This window comes from Cebus imitator, unplaced genomic scaffold, assembly GCF_001604975.1.
Source record: "Cebus imitator isolate Cc_AM_T3 unplaced genomic scaffold, Cebus_imitator-1.0 Scaffold256, whole genome shotgun sequence".
NCBI lineage: Eukaryota > Metazoa > Chordata > Mammalia > Primates > Cebidae > Cebus > Cebus imitator.
Window position 1 is genome coordinate 833,418 of NW_016107571.1, and position 20,798 is coordinate 854,215.

Genomic DNA, 20,798 nt, shown 5'->3' on the forward strand with positions numbered 1-20,798 from the left:
TGGATGTGCGTACCATTATCCCTACTTAAATTGGAAAGCCCATAGAGGCAGAGAGTAAGTCACCTTTGGCATCTCTTTCCAGCACTTGGTACTGTGGAGAGTTGAATTCGGTTCTGTCATGGATGTCTAGGGAAATGGACAGCGTTAGAAAGCTCTATGGAAGAGAATGTGGATGTGGGAATAGATAGGGGAGCCTTAGGGCCCTGAGGTTCTTTACAGCCTGGCTAAAGGATGGCAGCTTTCCAAATGTTTCATAGAAAGTCTGAAATACAGGGACACTTAGGCACTGGGGAGTCACACATTTATTTAGATGAATCCAAACCAGACATGGTGCCGAAGCTCCTGGAGGACAGAATCTCACCACGGGCGGGCTTCCTGGAGGCACTGGAAAGAGAGAGCATTTTGTAGCCATGACAGCACACGGCCAGAGCACACCAGGCTGCTGAGGGCATCCTCCTCACGGTCCCTGGCTCCTGTGCCATGAATTCACTTCATTGCTGGGCACTGGCGGTGAGAGAGGGAAAGGGGCAACTAGCTCGAATACAAATAACATTAACACAGAGAGGGAGGTGAGGGAGGGAGAGCTGTCTCTGCAAGCCGACTGTGGGAGAGCACTTTCCTGAGAAGTTTGTACTTGTAACGCATCCCTTAGGGTTTTCATTTGCTACATACCAGTGAGAGCCTTAAATAAATGTCTTCTGGGATCAAATTCATTTTCAATTTCCATCAGCCAGCAGCTGCAAGTCAGAGGGGACACTGGGAACTTGTTCTCTCTCATTCTGTCTCAAGCTTCTTTCTCACCTTAGCCTCAGTTTGTACACAACATACCTGCTGTGAATGACGGAAAATCTAAAGGAGCTGCCAAGTTCTAAATGATGAGCTGAGTTGCCTTTTGCCACTAATGTGCTGCTTGGGACCACACACCGAAAGGTTAAATTATAATTGACATAAATGAGAAGGAGGATTTTCTTCTCTTGGAAGGGAAGGAATCTACAAGCTTCAAAGTAAAAGACAAATGTATTAATCCGTTTTTTTACCATGCTTACGATCCTGAGGTGTTTACTCAATCGAGGAGCAGCCTCCCTGTCCTTACCCACCCCACAGGCATATAGCGCTGTGACTCCTGTGGCTTCCTTGACATCTTTTCCTACAACACCTGCCCAGCTCCCTCCCACAGAACCTCCTTATGACTAGGTGGATGCTATCACTCTTCTTCAGAGGACCATTAGGTTTAATTCCTACCATTGACTTGAGGAGTGCAGACATAGAGAGGATATGACAAAAGCAGACTGCAGCTAGTATAAATTCTCTCCACAGGGATGATGGTATTCGCTTTTAAAAATGGTTACAACAGCCGGGCGTGGTGGCTCAAGCCTGTAATCCCAGCACTTTGGGAGGCCAAGGCGGGTGGATCACGAGGTCAAGAGATCGAGACCATCCTGGTCAACACGGTGAAACCCTGTCTCTACTAAAAATACAAAAAATTAGCTGGGCATGGTGGCGCATGCCTGTAATCCCAGCTACTCAGGAGGCTGAGGCAGGAGAATTGCCTGAACCCAGGAGGCGGAGGTTGCGGTGAGCCGAGATCGCGCCATTGCACTCCAGCCTGGGTGACAAGAGCGAAACTCTGTCCCCCCCCCAAAAAAAAAATGGTTACAACAGCTGAGCGTGGTGGCTCACACCTGTAATCCCAGGACTTTGGGAGGCCGAGGTCAGGAGTTTGAGACCAGCCTGGCCAACATGGTGAAACTCCATCACTACTAAAAACACAAAACTTAGCCAGGCATGGTGGCATGTGCCTGTAATCCCAGCTACTCGGGAGGCTGAGGCAGGAGAATCGCTTGAACCCAAGAGGTGGAGATTGCAGTGAGCCAAGATGGCACCACTGCATTCCAGCCTGGGCAACAGAGCAAGACTTCATCTCAAAAAAAAAAAAAAAAACGGTTACGGCTTTGCAGACGCCGACGCCTCCTGGAGCCTGGTGGTATCAGCCATGGTCAACCCCACCGTGTTCTTCGACATTGCTATCAACGGTGAGCCCTTGGGCTGCGTCTCCTTCGAGCTGTTTGCAGACAAGTTTCCAAAGACAGCAGAAAACTTTCGTGCTCGGAGCACTGGAGAGAAAGGATTTGGTTATAAGGGTTCCAGCTTTCACAGAATTATTCCAGGGTTTATGTGTCAGGGTGGTGACTTCACACGCCATAATGGCACTGGAGGCAAGTCCATGTACGGGGAGAAATTTGATGATGAGAACTTCATCCTAAACCATACAGGTCCCAGCATCTCGTCCATGGCAAATGCTGGACCCAACACAAACGGTTCCCAGTTTTTCATCTGCACTGTCAAGACTGAGTGGTTGGATGGTAAACATGTGGTCTTTGGCAAGGTAAAAGAAGGCATGAATATTGTGGAGGCCATGGAGCGCTTTGGGTCCAGGAATGGCAAGACCAGCAAGAAGATCACCACTGCTGACTGTGGACAACACTAATAAGTTTGACTTGTGTTTTATCTTAACCACCAGACATTCCTTCTGTAGCTCAGAAGAGCGCCCTCCACCCCATTTGCTCGAAGTATCCTAAAATCTGTGCTCTCCCTGCAGCTCCCTTTGGGTTCCATGTTTTCCTTGTTCCCTTCCATACCTAGCTGGATTGCAGAGTTGAGTTAAGCTTATGATTATGAAATAAAGACTAAATAACAACAACAACAAAAAATGGTTACAACAAAGTGGTCACCAGTGGATACATGACTGAAAGGCTCAGGAATGCACCCCTGTCCCTGACTCAACAAAACTAGCCATAAACATGAACTAATCCACTGAGACACCTTGCCTCTTTTTACTTACCTTCATCAGAGCGCCACATCCTCCTAGGTGTCCTCAATTAGGAACTGCAATAATTCAGACATTTCTCAGTGTTAAAATCTCAGAAATCTCTGAGAAACCTTCTTTCAGAGCATTAGAAAGGAATATTCTATTTCGGGTTTTTGGGGAGTCAATGGTGCTAATTAGGTAGTCTATACATAGAGAAGAACTGGACATGTAAGGGCTCATTCATTCTCGATTCATGCAAAAAACATTTAGAGTACCCACTGTGTGTCAGAAACTGGGCTAAACACTGCAAGGACAAAGGCGAAGAAGACACCGCCCCTGCCATCGAAGTGCTTATAATTTAATAGGAAAACAGATCTATAAATAGATAATTATAAAAAATATGTTAAACACAATGATAGAGGTCTGAACAAGGTGACAGGTATAGATAAGTGACTAAATACTTCAAGGAAGTAGAGAGGATCTGCAGTATTACCTTTAAACAACCAAAGGGGAAAGTGGAACAAAGCCCAACAAACAGCTGCAGCTTTCCTAGGCTGAATCAGAAGATTGCATGGCATAAAGAAAACGATCTGAGTGAGGATCGAGAGACCTGGGCTCTTTCCACCAGTGCCAGGTGGTCAATTACCTGACACTGGAACTCTTGGGCAAACCAGTTCTCTCCCTATACTTTTGTTTTCTCCTTTGCAAAATGGAAATAATAACTCTTCCTATATTATTAAATTATGATGGAGAGACATGAGAGAGTAGATAATTAAAATATTTCCTCCAGGCTGGGCGTGGTGGCTCATGCCTGTAATCGTAGCATTTTGAGAGGCCGAGACAAGCGGATCACAAGGTCAAGAGTTCGAGACCATCCTGGTCAACAAGGTGAAACCCTGTCTCTACTAAAAATACAAAACTTAGCTGGGCGAGGTAGCACGTGCCCGTAATACCAGCTACTCAGGAGGCTGAGGCAGGAGAATTGCTTGAACCCAGGAGGCGGAGGTTGCGGTGAGCCGCGATTGCTCCACTGAACTCCAGCCTGGGTGACAGAGCGACATTCTATCTCAAAAAAACAAAAAAACAGGCTGGGCACGGTGGCTCACACCTATAATCCAGCACTTTGGGAGGCCGAAGCAGGTGGATCACGAGGTCAAGAGATCGAGACCATCCTGGTCAACAAGGTGAAACCCTGTCTCTACTAAAAATACAAAAATTAGCTGGGCATGGTGGCGCGTGCCTGTAATCCCAGCTACTCGGGAGGCTGAGGCAGGAGAATTGCCTGAACCCAGGAGGCGGATGTTGCGGTGAGCCGAGATCGCACCATTGCACTCCAGCCTGGGTAACAAGAGCGAAACTTCATCTCAAAAAATAAATAAATAAAAATAATAAATAAATAAATAAGTAAAATAAAGTAAAATATCTCCTCCAATACATCCTAAGGATGACAGTGATGAGAGTGTCCAGCAGGGGAACCCCTTCTCTACCTAGACTTGCATCTCTGGCCCTTGACTCTTCCACGGTGGAGAGAGGAGGTGACTGGTAGCCTAAGGCGCTAATTCTCCTCTTGCCCTTACCTTTCACATCCACCCGACAGTCCACAGATGCCTCCCCTAGGGGGTTCACTGCCTTGCAGGTATAGATGCCTCCATCAAAGGGACCAGGCTTGCGGATCTCTAGGGAGCAGATCCCCAGGTGAGTCAGGGCTCTATACTTAGGGTTGCCTTGGATATCCATCTTGTTCTTCAGCCAGATGATCTTGGGCTGGAAGACAAAGATGAGGGAAGCAGCAAGGAAGAGCAGGGGTAAGAACCAACGGTCTTTCTGTGCTCAGTTTCTGGGACTCTGTCCACGTATAGATAATGGCTTTCTAGGGGGCTCCCTGTTCCCTACATTGTGGAAAGGGGTTCCCCTTCCAGTACCTCAGCAGTCCCCCAAGCTCCTTCTCTTGGTTGAAAATAGCACCTGAAACGTCACTTTCTTCACCAATATTTCTGACTGGAAGAAAACTGCTAATTTCTGTTCCATGCTCTCAGGTAGCCCCTTTATGGCTCAGAAGCACTGAGCATCAGGCTCTCCTCTTGTGAATCATTTGTATTCTACCCCCACTGCTCACTTATGAGTTGACTCTGTCACCTCTGGTTAGAGAATAGTTTCTAGAGTGGGCTATTGACATCCCTCTTCTGAGATGTTATCTCCATGTAGCCTGGCCCAGACTCAAAACCCAAAAGGTTCTTGGTACAGGTTGTTAATGGTGTTTAATCCTGTGTGCGGAGCATGATGACTAGATTGTAAACAGAGAGGTCTTGCTCAGGGCTGTGGCCAAAGGCTGAACTCTAGGCAGTTTGCATGTGCACGGCCCTGATTGGATGAGATACAGATAGGTAAGCAGAAACCACCCGGACGCTGTCACTCCCACCAGAGAAACAACTGAAGTGCATGCCTAATTGCCAGCAGGTCAGTAAGCAACATCTTCATATATTAGGAACAAACACAAAAGGAAATGTCACTCTCATCAGTCCGTCTTGGACTCCAGCTACCCCAGCTGTTCCTAATACTGTGGTGTTGAAGAGGCAGATGGTGGTGATGGTAACAGATGTTATGTTACAATGCTCTGCAACTCAGCTTAGGTTAGGACAGGCAGGAACAGGAAGCAGTTCAGCACAGCATCCCCCCAGAACCCCCACTCACCCGGGGAGAGGCACGGACACAGCAGAAGAGCTGGGTATTATAGCCGGTGACTGTACTGCAGTTGGCCAGAGGCTGGGTAAACTTTGGGGCTTCAGAAAAGTCTCGCTGTGCAAACCCCTTGGTCTTGTAAACAGTAGCTGAGGGCACCAAGAGGGGCCAGGATGTAGCTTCTGCGACCCCAGCCCTTGTCGACTCGTTATTCTTAAATATATATATATTTTTTTTCCTGAGATGGAGTCTTACTCTATCGCCCAGGCTGGAGTGCAGTGGTGTGATCTCGGCTCACTGCAACCTCCGCCTCTCTAATTCAAGCAATTCTCCTGCCTCAGCCTCCTGAGGAGCTGGGATTACAGGCATGCACCATCATGCCTGGCTAATTTTTGTATTTTTAGTAGAGATGAGGCTTCACCATGTTGGCCAGGCTGGTTTTGAACTCCTGACCTCAGGTGATCCGCCGCCTCGGCCTCCCAAAGTGCTGGGATTATCGTGAGCCACTGCGCCAGGTCTATCCTTAAGTCTTCCCAGCTCACAGTCCCCATGCCCTCCTTACCTGCTTTCTGGATGTGGGCGAGGTCAGTGGTGATGGGGGCTGTTTCACTGAGTCCGCACTGGTTTTCAGCAAAGACGCGGAAGGCATAGGAGTTGCCGATGATGAGGTTGGAGACAATGCAGCTGGTGCGGTGATAGTGCTCCAGCACTGTGAACCACAGCTGCGGGGCCCCGACATGATGCCACAAATCAGCCACCCGACGTGGAGCTGGCACAGGCCTGTTCCAGCATGCCCTCTTCCACCCTCCTTCCTTCCCAGCTGGCCTCACCCCAGATTTTGTGTCAGCCTTCTGCACCGTGTATCCCAGGAGTGCTGTATTGCCCGTATCTTGGGGAGGTGTCCATTCCAGGGTAGCGTTGAAGCCCCAGACGTCCACCAGCTTAATACTCTGAGGAGGGCCTGGCCTCTCTGAAAGGGCAAAGCTATGGCAGTGGGTGCGGAACAGCCCACATGCACTGAAGTCACCTCAGGAGTGCCCCGGCCCCTTTTCCTGCTAGCTACCCCTTCTGCACCAACCCTGTGTCCCAGATACAATGTGGGGGCCTTGCCCAGCTTCCCCAGCTCTCTCAGCTGGCTCCTCTTCAGCCTGGAGAGGGAGTTCCTGAGGACCCCCCCCATGTCCCACTCCCCCCACCGTACCAATCACCAGGATGTCAATGGTGGCCGTGGCCTCCAGCCCGCCTAGCTGGACACGGAGTTGGTAGCGACCTGAGTCAGCACGTTGGGCTTCTCGGATGAAGAGGATGGAGTCTCGCTCCCCATTCCGCACGCTCACACGGCTGGTGTCCAAGGCACAGCCATTGTGTGTCCAGGTGGCTTGAGGTTTGGGCTTGCCCTGAGGAACGAGGGTAATGCTTTGAGCAGCCCCGAGAGGCTTCTTGACTTTCCCTGCTGCTGTAAGGGTCCCGCCCACCCCAGGTTCACAGGGAGGCTTGACTTGGAGCTGCACATTCCTTGACTTAGAAGTTGGTGGACCCTTCTGGGGGCCTCCTCCTTTCAGCAGCAGCCTAAGGATCTTGGGAAAGAGGGATGGCTTTGAGTCCCCCAACCTCTGAGAGCTTACGTCATGGACACCCGAGGCAGCTGGGACCGACTAAATAGCTACTCAAACTCCTAAGAACGCTCCTAATCTCAAGCTCCCAGGCCTCTGCAGACTAAAGGGCATGGATCTGCCTCACACTGTCTCATGGAGCACACCTAGTCCTACCCAAACCCACCCTCAGGAGTGCAGAGGTCATTTGGCCTCAGACTTCTGGTGGCGTGACCCCTTCTATCCAAGGGTGGGAAGATTGCCCCTCTGCTAGTAGGACTCTTAGTATCTGTTTCCAAATCCAAAGCCTGGGCTGGCCCCAGACATAGGCCGAGTGTGGGGCTGGCATGATCACCTGGAATGGGATTAGTAGGTTCACTGTGTCCCCAACCTTCCGGATGTAGGTCTGCCTCAGGGCCCGAGGTAGCCAGATCTTGGGGTGCTCTGAATGATGGAAAGAGAGAGAACAGGAGATGCATACCCAGAGAAAGTAAACCCTGCATCCAGCTGCCTGCTGTGGGTGGGTGGCCCAGGAGTCAGTCACCAAATTAAGCCCTTCTTAGAGGGAAGGGGAAGAGTGCTCCCATCATCCTGCTGGGATTTGGGGATGAGGGGTTGGCTTAAGGAACGCCCTGGGGAACGTTAAGGTCTCAGCAGAAAGAGTACTGGAGCTCAAGTCTGACACTTCTTTTAATTTGTCTCTCAAGTACTGACTTTCCATCATCCGGAGGCTTTCCATCCTGATGGACGCATTTTTATTTTTCTGCTTGTGTATAGACCAGCCTCGTCTGTGTGGTTTGCCTTTCCACCCTTTTCTACATTTGCCCTTACCTTTCCTTTCATCACGGCCACTTTTCACGTTAATCCTGACCTCCCAGTTAGGTACGAGGCTTGGGAGAATGCTCTCCATTCTGCAGGCAGAGTTAACACCCTGGCCTGCCCGGCCGCCCACAGAGACAACACTGACGTCACTGCAGAGGGAGCGCGTCAGGGTCCCTTACTCTGCATGGCCACTCTGCTCCCGGGCACCTTTGCAGTCTTATTTCAGTTTGCCGAGGATCACTCTGTACAAACAGATTCTGGGACAGACCAGGTCCACTGCCCATTTCGCCTTGATTTCACGGGCCTGTCCCAGTGAGAAGTGGAGCTCAGTATGGGCTTCCAGGATGAAGACAGGAGATGCTGGAAAAGTGCTGAGTGTAGGCTCGGAGAATGATTAGGTGTCATTTGTTTCCTCTTGGGATGCCCCACACTGTCTTTGCTGCCAAAGCACAAATATTCCCTCTGGGTTCCCTGGGGGCCTGGCTGAGACGGACACCATTTTCTAGCCTTTTCCTGACTGCTGTCTCCCGCTTTCTCAGGCAGAGGCAGTTGCCTGGCTGATGTTATCTTCAGTAGAATGTGACAGTGTTTCAGTTCCCAACAACCCAGACTCCCTGTGACAGTTCATTCTTGGCAGTTGGAAGAACTTCATCCCTGGTACATTCCTGTGGTAAACAGCATGACTGCTTGATAGTGGATTCCAGACTCTTTGATAAGGCACACTTCTGTGAAAATACTTCCCTGAGCATTCACTGTGACATATGTATGCTCACTTACGGACTGTTTAAATATGTATATTACATAACACAAACACGTAAGTGACGCAACCGAAACAGAGGTTCTACTGTGTTCTTCCTCCAGCTCAATCGTCAGAGCGTTGTCCAGAGAACTTCACTCCCAGAATCTCCCCATGATAATCTCAAGGTCGCGAGACTTTTGCAGATGAAGATCAATAGCAATATACAGCGCACAGTCCGTTTTATTTCTGCAGTTTCCTTTTCTGCTGTGTGGCTGATGTTTTCACCTGGGCTGTGCTTGTCTTAGACTGCACCTAGGAACACGTGATGAGAGGACTTGACAGGCCTGTGTGCCATCCTCTGAGCCCTGCTCAGGCCTTGACTGCCTCAGCACAGATGCAGCAGCCCCAGGGAGCTGAGTGTCCCTGCTGTGGCTGCCCCCGGTTGGGCTTTGGCGGCTTGGGAGGGGTGGGGCGTAAAGAACAGAAGCAGCGTTTGTGTGATGGGCTCCTCTCCTGTGGCCATCTTGGCAAGCAACCAAGGAGTTGAAAACAGGCGGATATGACTTAAGGGTGTTTTGAAAAAGAGGCCGTGCTTGGAGAGGAGGGTCAAAACCTCATCTTGTTGGGCTTGGTTCCCCGCTGCCGGGGGAGGAAATAACCCTTCTCACATTTGCCGGGGAGAGGGCTGCAGAGAAGGTGGTTCTGCTGTCCCTTCGTTGCCTGCCTACAGAATGTCGGCGTTGGGAAGGGCCTATAAGCACCAGAAGAAGGACGCGGGGAGCAAGAGGGCTCTGAGAGAGAAGCCGGTGTTCTGGAGACCTCCCGGCTAGCAGCGACGATGTGCCTGGCACCTGAGACTCCTGCTTCCCCATTTAGGATTGTGTGTCTGAAGGACCCATTCTCAAAGCATGACCTGTGTCCTGCCTGCCAGCGTGCACCCAGCACTGAGCACCAAATCAGGGCTCAGACAGTGGCCTGCCCCTGAAGGGAGGAGGCTCGGAGGGAAGGCAGGGCTAGACATAACCAAGGACTGCAAGGGGTTGAGGTGGGGAGAGGAGCCCAGGCCTTCACGCCTGGCAGAGGTGCCCACTGAACCCTGCCCTGCCAAGACCTCAGGTAGGGAATGGGCTCTTATGGGTAGCCGTGAGCTGACGTATGTGTTTCCACCTAGCGTTTGTTTCTTAGAAAAACACCTTGGGGCCAGGCATGTAATCCCAGCACTTTGGGAGGTCGAGGCGGGCAGATCACTTGAGGTTGGGAGTTTGAGACCAGCCCGACCAACACAGAGAAACCCCATCTCTACTAAAAATACAAAAGTAGCTGGGCATGGTGGCACATGCCTGTAATCCCAGCTACTCGGGAGGCTGAGGCGGAGGTTGCAGTGAGCTGAGATCACATCATCACACTCCAGCCAGGGAGACAAGAGCGAAAAAACTCCATCTCAAAAAAGAAAGAAAGAAAAGAAAAACACCTTGGAAAATGTTAGCATTCTTACACCTGAAATAAAGAGAAAAATGAAAGAAATGGGTTTGTGTGGAACATAAGCTAAGGTGGGGGAGTTAGGGGAAGAGGAGCAGACTGGCCCTTGAGATCCAGAGGGGATCCTAGCTGGGCAGAGAGAGTGAGGAAAGAGGCTGCCGGCGGGGACGGCGGGCTCTCCCTTCCTGGACGGTTCCGTTGCTGGTTCTCTGCTCATCAGTGGGTTTCCTGACGAGATGATGAAACTTAAGTCTCTAGAATGAGGCTGGGCGCGGTGGCTCACGCCTGTAATCCTAGCACTTTGGGAGGCCGAGGTGGGTGGATCACCTGAGGTCAAGAGTTCAAGACCAGCCTGGCCAACATGGCGAAACCTCATCTTTAAAAAAAAAAAAAAGTCTCTAGAATGGACTTTGAGGATGAGTAGGTGAGGCCCCTGCTCCCAGCAGGGTCCTGGCTCCCTGTGGGAGAGCAGAGGATGGGCGTGAGGCTAACAAAGCTGACTACGTGCAGAGGTGGCAGAAGAGAGTGTGGCAGCTTCAGATGCCCGGTCAGCAGGTCAGCAGCACGCTCTCCAATCGCCTCCCAGCCCAACCCAGGTGCAATCTGACTCTTTGCTGAGAAAGTTAATGCCAGGGGAGGCGTCTCTTTCACACATCAGCAGTCAAGTGAGGTGTAAATTGTCCTGACCTTGGGGAGGCATAGCTTCCCCTGATGCCCTAGGTCTTTCTCCTCCTTGGATGCCAGGAGGGATGTGAACCAAAGCTTAGAGCCTTTAAGAGCCTAGGTTTTCTAAGAGCAGGTCTGTCACAGTCACAGTTTGGTTTTCTCCCTTCATAGGGTCTTAGAGAAAAGGCATCTTGAAAAGTCCTTTAAGGGCCTTTGGTTGTGACCCACCTGCTCCCAGCATGACATGTCTCTCAGACACACTGCTGTCTAATTCTTTCTCAAAAATTATCAGAGAAAACTACTTCAAGTCCACTGATCTTGACTTCTGATTAGAAAATTCCTCCTAATACCTACCCTGCTTTTATCCTGCTAATGTTTATGCCCGTTTTCTTATTCTATAATTGTTCATATCCTCTCATAATTCCCTTTTATGGGATCAGAGTCTTTCTCCAGTGGCTGCCTTTCTCCATCGTTTGGACCGATGTTACTAGCTATGGCCTGGAGAGCCAAGAATCAAGATGGAAGCATTGGAGGAGTGGGGAGGGGGTGTGTGTGTGTGTGTGTGTGTGTGTGTGTGAGTGTGTATGTGTATAAGTATGTGTGTGTATGTATGTATGTGTGTGTGTGAATGTATGAATGTGTTTATGTGTATGTGTGTGTGAATGGTGTGTGTGTGTATGAGTGTGTCTCTGTATGTATGTATATGTATGTGTGTGTGTGAATGTATGAATGTGTTTACATGTATGAATGTGTGTGTGAATGGTGTGTGTGTGTATGAGAGTGTGGCTGTGTGTGTGTGTGTGTGAGAGAGAGAGCCTACATGGGTGAAGGGCCACCAAAAGAGGGTGAATTCAGGAGGCTAGCTCTTAAACTATCTAGAGGTTTAACTAACTATAACTCTTAAACTATCTAGAGGTTTCCAGGAATCTAAGAAGTACCAGGATTTCTTAGAGAAACATTAGCAGATGCCGAGGATGTGGCCTTGGCCTACTCAGAAACCTGTCTGGAGGAGTGCAAAGGCAAAGGAGTGGGGCAAGAGTGTCACTTTCTTGAAGACCATGAAACTACGGTCAGAAAAAATAAAAGGACATGGGAACAGGCAACACTTCTCTGAGGAGGCGACTCTACTCCCCCTCCCTGTCTTACAGTCGTTCCCCGAGTGCTTGATGGTTTCAGCCCTGGCTCACCGCCTCTCCAACACTGCTCCAGGCGTAACTCCTGCTGGTGTCAACACCTGTTTCCAGTCCCTATAGGGCGTCTCACATCCAGCCCACCAGTCCTCCAATAACTTTGTCCTCCCCAAATTCAGCCACTGGTCCTCGTGGCCATTCTCTAGACCAAGAGCTACAATCCTTCTATGATCAGAATTATAAGCATCCCATCATCTCATCACCACCTCTATAACAGAGATGGCTAACTGGCCACCAGAATATTCCGTAGTGTTGCTACCTCTGAGACATGGCGGCCCAGCTGCCTTGCTGGATGGCCATGAGACTAGTTCTTGCCAATGACACGTGAGTGGCAATGGTGAGAATCACCTCTGGTCCCAGGCTTTGAAGAAGTTGCATTTTTATTTTCCTCTTCTGCTAGCCATATGCAGATGATCATGGGGCCCTAAGGAATGGTGGAGCCCCAAGATGAAAGCGGCCTGGGTCCCTGAATTCCCACATGGAGGAGAACTATCTGTGCAATATAATTGTTTTTAGTTCTTACGCTAGTGAGAAATAGACATCTGTCATTCCTGAGACCTATTTGATCAAGAGCTACAATCCTTCTATGATCAGAATTACCAGTATCCCACTGTCTCATCACCACCTCTATAACAGATGGCTAACTGGCCACCAAAATGTGACATCTGTCATTCCTGACATATATTTGAAGAAACGTAACTTCTTCAAAGCCGGGGACCAGAAGTGAGTCTCACCATTGCCACTCATGTGTCATTAGCAAGAACTAGTCTCATGGCCATCGTCAAGGTGTCCAGGCAGCCACGTCTCAGAGATAGCTACACTACAGAAGGGGTGACATACATTTTGGTGGCCAGTTAGCCATCTCTGTTATAGAGGTGGTGATGAGATGATGGGATGCTTATAATTCTGATCATAGAAGGATTGTAGCTCTTGGTCTAGAGAATGGCCACGAGGACCAGTGGCTGAATTTGGTGATGAGACAGTGAGATGCTTGTAATTCTGGTCATAGAAGGATTGTAGCTCTTGGTCTAGAGCATGGCCACGAGGACCAGTGGCTGAATTAAGGGAGGACAAGTATCCACTAGTATATCTAGCTAATACAATCTTTATTCCTTTAGCTCACTTCCTCTCATGCTGCAACACCAGCAATTCTTTGGCATCACTGAGGTCTGTGATCATTATCCTACCACCCTCTCACTACCTAGCACCCTTTCATGTTAGCACTTTCTTCACCACCCAACTTAGATTACACACGTTATTATACTCTCTCTCTTGCACTCACCCAAATCCCTTAATCTGCTTTGACTTCATTGCACTCTTCTGGCAATACCTAACCCTGGTGAAATAAGCTTCCCACCCTCTCAATGCCTGTATCTGCACGGAAAAACAGGACTGGGAGGAAATACAAAATTCTGTGCTCTTTAACTTGAGGGCCATTAATAGTGACCACCACCTCCACGTGGACCCTGGCAATTCTACCAGACTTCCCGAGTTCACTCGGTCTCTCATTCTCCTGGGTGATTATTGCACACCTTCCTCTTCCAAAACCTCCCTACCTTCTCCCTCATTCTCATTCCCAGTTGTTGATCTTGCTGTGTCTAAGGCCCATCTACAGTCTATTCTAACACAGCCAGCTGGAAAAATCCTTAAAATCTACACTTCGGGCTGAGCAAGGTGGCTTATGCCTGTAGTCCCGGCACTTTCGGAGGCTGAGGTGGGCAGATGGCGAGGTCAGAAGATTGAGACTATCCCGGCCAACATGGTGAAACCCCGCCTCTACTAAAAATACAAAAATTAGCTGGGCGTGGTAGCACATCTCTAGTCCCAGCTGCTTAGGAGGCTGAGGCAGGATAATCACTTGAACCTGGGAGGTGGAGGTTGTAGTGAGCCGGGAGCGCGCCACTGTGCTCCAGCCTGGTGACAGAGGGAGACTCCACCTTAAAAAAAAAATTTACACTTGGTCCTGTCAGTCCTTACTCCCGGTCCCTGCACTGGCTGGCCGTCTGTCTCATAGACAACTACCTGCTACTTCTTGCCTTGCTACCTCTCAGACCAAAATACTGCCACTGTCTCCCTCCCTGTGCTACAGCCACAATGGCCCCAACCGGTAAGGCGCACTCTTGCCTCAGGGGCTTTGCGGTTATTCTCTCTGCGTGGAAGATTTTCCCCCAAACATCTGCATGCATTGCTCTCTCACTTCCTTTAAGTTGCTGCTCAAATATCCTTATGAGTGAGGCGCTCACTGAATATTCTATTTGAAGCAAGAGGCTTGCATGCTTCCTCGCCACAGCACGTGCCATCTCCTTCCCTGCTCTAGTTTGGCACAGCATTTCTCACCATCTGACATATTAGCTATTTTACCCATTTATTGGCTAGCTCCCTCTGCTAGAATCTAACTTCCATGAGGGCAGTTATTTTTACTTATTTTGTTCATTTCTGTAATGTTAGCACCTAGAAGAGCACCTGGCACATCATAGGCACAACCTACATATTTGCGGAAAGGAGGAGGAGGAAAGGAAGGTCAGAAAGAATGAGGGAAGAAAGGTCACTCCTAGGCATGAGATTCAGCTCTTCATGCCTGGAAGACACAGAAGAGTTCAGATTGAAAGAGACCACACAGTCAGTTGGAGCGATTATGCTGAAGTCAGGGAGAGATGGGCTGTCCCTCCTCCACCTCAGGGTCTTGGTCTCACCTTCTCCATGGGAGGGATGCAGCTTGTTCGCCAGCCTCTCCCTGTTTTGGAAGCTCTCCTCTAGCCCCTGCCAAGCTTTGTCTCCAGGACACAGTGCCTCAGTGTAGTGCTGAGGACAGACATAGAGCTGTTTACCAATGCTGGCCACCTACTCCTGCTTATTTAGCCATGTAGCAGGCTTGCCAAACGCAAAGCTCATTGTTGGCCATTTGTAGTTTGTTTTGATCTTGCAAATTAATTTCTATTTCTGATGCTTGCTGTAGTTCCCATGTTTTCACATGCCCACTGCAATACTCCCTCAGTCCAGAGCTCTCTTAAGAAAGAGGAGTTAGGAGGAAGAAAGGCTTTGGAGCTATCAGGGGGCTTAGGGGTCATCTTGTCCAGGCCATGGCACCCTGAAGGATCTTTGTAGGGGTTTGGGGCTCTGTAGACTCTCTGAACTTTTTTTGTATGTATTTTTCCTGGGGCAAGAGTCCACAGCTCTCATTAGATTTTCCTAGGGGTCCATATCCACCAAAAGGTTAAGACCCTGATTTAGTTCAACTCCTCAATTTACAAATGAGAAAATGGGAGTGGACTGCCTTGCCTAGAGCTACAGAACAGAGCTAAGATTTGAACTCATGACTTCTTTTTTCCAAGTAGTTAACAGATGCACATATATTTTGCAAAGTATTCAAAGGTGTTCTTACTGCTGGTGACATCTGGGATACCACTGGGTTGAGCCACTGGTGCTAGTGGCCCTGAGGCCTGCAGTGTCCAGAGCTGCCGCACACAAGGGGCTTTGGGCTGCATTTGTGGGACCGTGGCTGGGGGCTGTCAGGAGCTGGCTGCAGCCAGAGGGGAAAAGCATGGGGGAGATGAATGCCCTCCTTTAGGGTTTTGGGGAGACCAGTACAGGGAGTCAAGGCTTTAGCAGTCTTGGCTCTCATTCTCCTGCTGCCTGTCACTTATTCTCTGGGCCTTTTAAGGGAAGAAACTGGTTTTCTGCCTCAGTCACCCCAGCTTAATATATTCACACTAACGTCTGCTCCCTTCATCTTCAATAAGACAAGCTTGGCCAGCTCTCTGCCCTTGACATTCAAACAGTTTCTGAAAACCCTCCTCTCCCATGCAGACAAGAGGCAGAGAGCGTCCGCTGCACAACCCTATGGAAGTAGAACTCAGCCTTCCTTCACCCCTCACTTGGAAATATTTGATCATGTATTTACATCTTAGTTTGGCCTCTTCCAAGGCACTTTGGATCATCTCAGCAATCCTTTCAACTACTCTGATAGGTAGAGGTTATTAATCACCCTTTTACAGAGTGAAGATTGAAACTGATTAGTTCAGTGCCTTGTCCAAGGTCACAGGGCTGTTAGAGGCAGCACTAGGAATTGAGCCTAGAGCTTTGCCTCCAAGTCTAGTACATCTTTTCCCCTACCTCTTCCTACCCTGGGAGTCCATGTGTTTCTTGTTTGAGATTTTTTCATCCTCCTTAAGATTCCAGGTGAGTGCCACGAAGTGGTTAGCTACAGAGGCCTCAGCCAGGGCATTTGGGGATGGGCGGCAGGAAGCCCGAGGCTGGAATGAGTGCCAACCACCTCCTCACTTGGGAACGCCTCTTTGCTGAGAGGTGCACAGAGACCATCACGAAGGGGAAATGGAATGCTTCACCCAGGAGGGCTCCACTTCTGTGGAGCTCAGACTCTGAGGGGTCAGGCTCTCCCATGGGAGCAGTGGGGGGTTGGAGGAGGTCCTGACCCCATGGCCCAGCCAAGCTGGAGACCAAGTGTCACTGTGCTGCCCCACTCTTAGCCTCCCCGTTGCCACAGCTTTTGATTTCCCTGTTCCTGCAGACAGCCACTATCTCTCACCCTTCAGTCCCTTCCTGACTGGCCATTAGTATGTCAGATCCTCCCAGTCCCTGCGACCAAGTTTTTAAAAGGCAAAAATAGAAACAGATCATTTTTAGTCACTGTAAAGTGCCACCAACACCATCACTGACTTCTCAGCTAAACCACAGAAACCTAGCAGAGACCTTTAAGCAACAAGTCAGACTCCATCAAGGACAGGGGACATGGCTCCCACAAATTATCTCCATCCTAAGCACCAATCCCATAAAGTCTTTAGTTCTGCAAAAAACCTGAGGTGCTGTAAGGAAGGTGGCGACATCCTCCCCAACTCCCACCACCCGGCCTCCCACCCTCCCCACCCACCATGGGTCACCTTCTATAGGGGGCAGGAGCTGGGGAGTGGGGCTGCCAGCCCCCTGTCCAGGTGAAGCCTGGGGTCCTTCAGCATCCGCTGGACTGGCTTCTTTCACCTTCAGCTTGGATCCCGCAGCCACCTCCGGAGCTGTGGCTGCCTCCATGCTGGGCCTTCCCAGAGGCTGGGCTCCAGCTGAAGATTTTCACTGCTGGTGATGAGGGAGGGGCTGAGCACCTGCTCCCCAGGCTGGCCTCCCGGGTCCCAGCCACAGGGTTACGTAACTAGGCTGGCCTTCCCCAGTCAGCTACGCCCAGCAGAAGGGCTGAAGTAGGGGCCGGGGGAGAGAGGAGGATCAGAGAGCAGCCCAGAATAGCTCTAGGAGGGGGACTGAGGTGGCGCTGTTATCTTGGGAGAGAGATGACACCCCCGACAGCACCAGGGAGGGAGGGAGAGCTTGAACACAGACCATCCAAAAGGGACCTCTGATTTCTGTTGGGAGGGTTGAGTGACATCTCTGCTCCTGACCTCCAGTTCATCCCGCAGGGCATTCAGGTCCCAAAGAAGGGGCCCAGGATTAGCTGACTCACAGCAATGCCTGAACTGCTCTTTCTCCCTCTGCTCCCACATTCAATGAGTTGTAAAGTCTTATCAACTCGACCTTTACAGGGCCTGTGTCATCCTCCCCCACTCCCTGGGGGCAGCTGGCACAGCACAGTGGTAGGTGGAGACTGCACTCACACTGACTGCGGGTGCCACTTGGGCTCTGTCACCAGCTAGCTGTGTGACTCACAACACATCACAGTCTCTCTTCAGTCTGTTTCCTCATCTGTAAAATGGAGATAATTATAACCATAGGGTCGTTGTGAGGATTAAAGAGGTAATCTCTGTAAAGTGCTTAGCAGAGTGTAGCCGACTAAGTGCTTGATAGATGTAAGCTATTTTTAGGTCAGGCCAGCACTTCTCCCTTTGAGAGCTGTCAATGGCTGCCTTGCCTATGAGATGAAGTACAAATAAAAGGCGAGGCAGCAGTGGTGGAGGGAGGCGAGCTCAGAGGAGCTGCGTGTGACTGCTGTACCACTCACTCACCAGCTGGGACTCTGGGCAAATCTCCGACTCAGAGCCTCAGGTCCCAGTCTATGAAACAAGGGATGATGATGTCATCATCCCTTGTGTTGAGGATGAAATAAAAAGTATAGGAAAGCGGCCAGCTCACAGCAGGTGCTAGTCACATACTACAGGTCCTACATGATTTCCAGGCTTAGCAAACCATCTTTCTACATGTGTTGCACATGCCGCCGACACTGCTGCTTTCCCATCATACTCCTTACCTTACCTCCAGAAGCCACCATCCCTTCTGCATTTTAAAATGCTGTAATTTTAGAGCAGTTTTAGAGTCACATTAAAGTTGAGTGGAAAGTGCAGGGTTTCCATAGCCCCCTTTCCACCTCTGTATTTTTATCATGGAAAAAAAACGGGTGCACTTGAAGGAATGGGCTTCTTACTCACTTGCCCTGAATTTTGGGGTAATTGATAAGATTCCAGGAGCCTGTGTTATCTTGGGGTCACAGCTGCTCAGCCTCTTTGTAGCTGGTATAGGGGTTGAGGTTCAGGAGAATGTTTAATGGGGCCTTGGATGGCCCCTGGGGCTGGTTTGATTGGCGGAAGACAGTTTTTACCATATCAGAACTGGGCTGAAGGTCTTTCTCAACTATTTCTCTTGCTTGACCTCAGCCAAGACCCCGTAAGTGTGGACAGTCCCCTGGCCAGGAGACCCCAAATACATCCCCTTTTACACAACACGTAACCCATCTTTTGGTGAGAAAATTGGCTCAGGCTGAGTCTCAGCCCTTTGTTGAAACAAAGGTGTAAAGAGTCAACTTTAAGATACAGATTCCTAAGGTTTGCATTTCAGAAAGTCTAATTCAATAGGTCTGGGGTGGAATTCAGAAATCTGCATTTAAAAAAACCAACCCAGTGATTCTGGCGCAGGAAATCTTAGAATACCATGTTAAATAGAGTTCCTTCAAATAAAACGACCTTAGATAATGTCCTGGGTAGGAACTCTCCCATCAGATGGTGGCCTCAAGAACAAGGACTCTGCTCTGTCATCTTCAGACCAAGATGCCAGAGTGTTACATGGAATATTGCCCCAGGCTGGCAGGGTAGGATGGCTAAAGGCTCCAGACAGGTAGGCAGGAACCTCTCTTAAACACTTTGCGAGAGGAAGGCTGCAACTCTCCAAAGGTCCTTAAATGAAATGGAGGAGATAAGGCCCGTAAAAGCAGCAAGACAAATGTGAGGGGCAGATGGGAAATTAAGAGGCTGAACTTCTCAGTGCTGTCAGGTGTCAAACCTGCTCAAAAGAACACAGAATTCAAGGAGTAATTATATGTTGCTGCGTCCAGAAGGAACAGTATAGCAACTGAAACCTGTGAAGGTATGTGGTATGGGTATCTAGACTTCCTAGGAGGAAGAACAAGAAAGCTAGTCGTACACACACGCAGAGGAGGAAGATGTGTATGAGTACAAAGAGCAAGAAAATGAAGAATGATAAAATTAGGTAATTTATGGGGGAAACAGCTCACAAAAATGTGAACTATTCTCCTCATAGATGATCCAATACATTTCATGCTATAAATGTACAGTCCTGGCTCTTTAACTGGCCTATTCTCTGCTTGCTGGAGTCTGATTCTGAAGCTGGAAAACTGGAAAAAGTATCATATTAACAAACTGTAGCTTAGTCATTTCAGTAGGTCAGATAACAAAGTCCAGTCTGTTTTATTTTTAACCCAAATATTGCAAATATACAGAAAATTACCAGTACAAAGTTAAGCACATTTGGATTTATTTACACAATGCTAAAGAAATTTGAGTTTTATTTCCATTTTGTGGAATTATGGGGTCTGGTTTTAATATGTAACTGATGTGGGTCACTGAAACTCGATTATCCCACCTCACATGCAATTTTCTGTCCCAAAGGAATAGAAACTTGGGTTTTTAGGGCACATGCAGTAATGATCTTAATACTGCTTTACACACTCGTAGGAAGGCAGCTGTCCCACAGCTTGGGGAAGGACCACATGCTCAGAAAGGGAACGAGAGAGGGGAGAGGGCTGAACAACAGGCACATGGGGACCCTGAGCATTTCTGTGCACGAGGATAAGGAGAGTATGACTAAAACCCTCCTCCCTAGAGGTCCAAACACAGGAGGTGGGCCAAATCATCAAGGAACAGTCAGTCACCCGCTTGTGGCTGAGGGCATGCGGAGGATGAGAACTACATTAAGGATCTGGGGCATAGCAATAAATCATTACCATGTACACTATACAGTTTATACATGTATATATGTACACACATATATATATATAAAGGTACAGATTAGTTTATGTTATTCCTTATAAACAAGTACACTTAAGAATGTACTGGTGTGAAGAAATGCATACTGCAGGTTGTTTCGAATTAATGTTCTGACTCTTATTGTTATTATAATGCAACATAACCCAGAAATTGACATGCTCCTGCTATTTCAATGATGCTTCATGAGGGCAAGGCCTGGGCTCTGCTAGGGCAGGATGGTGCTCCTAGAGCTGCTACCCGAGTTGGACAAACCTGTGGCAGATGGAACAAAAGTCTGGCACCTGCTGACTCTGGCCCTCCCTGTCACTTCATCACACAGCAAATCTTAAAACTTTGGTTTTGTTCAAAGGACGTTTAAGTCCATGTTCATTTTCCTGCTTCAGGGAAGATGGCAACAAAGTTGAAAGACCAATCCCTTCCTGTTTTAGCAGTTCCAAGTATCCTGGATGAATACGGGGGCGAGGGGCTACACTGACAGTGAGCAGGATGCACTCTAGGTCATTGTGGACAGGTGTGAGGCTCTTGAGAGCGCTGCTAAAAGGAAACAGGGAACCTCTACCTGGATGGTTGGCCCAGAAACTACGT

General features: G+C 49.2%; 2 protein-coding genes across 5 annotated transcripts; one reads left to right on the forward strand and one right to left on the reverse strand.

Moving 5' to 3' along the window:
- Nucleotides 1–284: 284 nt before the first annotated feature.
- Nucleotides 285–17,841, reverse strand: MYBPHL (myosin binding protein H like). 4 transcript variants are annotated; one of them, XM_017499252.2, is made up of 9 exons: nt 16,875–17,841; nt 7,436–7,524; nt 6,759–6,885; nt 6,319–6,458; nt 6,051–6,210; nt 5,501–5,637; nt 4,387–4,573; nt 2,844–2,886; nt 285–509 (listed from the first exon to the last, which is right to left on the reverse strand). In XM_017499252.2, the coding sequence occupies exons 1-8, from the start codon at nt 17,017–17,019 to the stop codon at nt 2,876–2,878; spliced, it is 996 nt and encodes a 331-aa protein (XP_017354741.1). In that variant the 5' UTR covers nt 17,020–17,841; the 3' UTR covers nt 285–509; nt 2,844–2,875. The 4 variants fall into 4 exon arrangements, with proteins under 4 accessions (XP_017354741.1, XP_017354738.1, XP_017354739.1 ...); XM_017499249.2 differs by having other exon boundaries at nt 6,690–6,885; nt 16,875–17,835; XM_017499250.2 differs by having other exon boundaries at nt 285–384; nt 2,843–2,886; nt 6,690–6,885; nt 16,875–17,835.
- Nucleotides 1,972–19,032, forward strand: LOC108283107 (peptidyl-prolyl cis-trans isomerase A-like). Its single transcript, XM_017499253.2, has 2 exons — nt 1,972–2,713; nt 19,018–19,032. Exon 1 carries the CDS (start codon nt 1,994–1,996, stop codon nt 2,486–2,488), a length of 495 nt encoding a protein of 164 aa, XP_017354742.1. The 5' UTR covers nt 1,972–1,993; the 3' UTR covers nt 2,489–2,713; nt 19,018–19,032.
- Nucleotides 19,033–20,798: the final 1,766 nt, after the last annotated feature.

What these genes read in the sequence shown, in the direction of transcription:
- MYBPHL (XM_017499249.2), bottom strand. Translation starts at nt 17,019, where the DNA reads ATGGAGGCAGCCACAGCTCCGGAGGTGGCTGCGGGATCCAAGCTGAAG. An exon ending in CATTGACATCCTGGTGATTG is followed by an intron (nt 6,459 to 6,689) that starts GTACGGTGGGGG and finishes TTGCCCTTTCAG; the next exon opens with AGAGGCCAGGCCCTCCTCAG. An exon ending in CGCCCACATCCAGAAAGCAG is followed by an intron (nt 5,638 to 6,050) that starts GTAAGGAGGGCA and finishes TGGTGCCCTCAG; the next exon opens with CTACTGTTTACAAGACCAAG.
- LOC108283107 (XM_017499253.2), top strand. Translation starts at nt 1,994, where the DNA reads ATGGTCAACCCCACCGTGTTCTTCGACATTGCTATCAACGGTGAGCCC.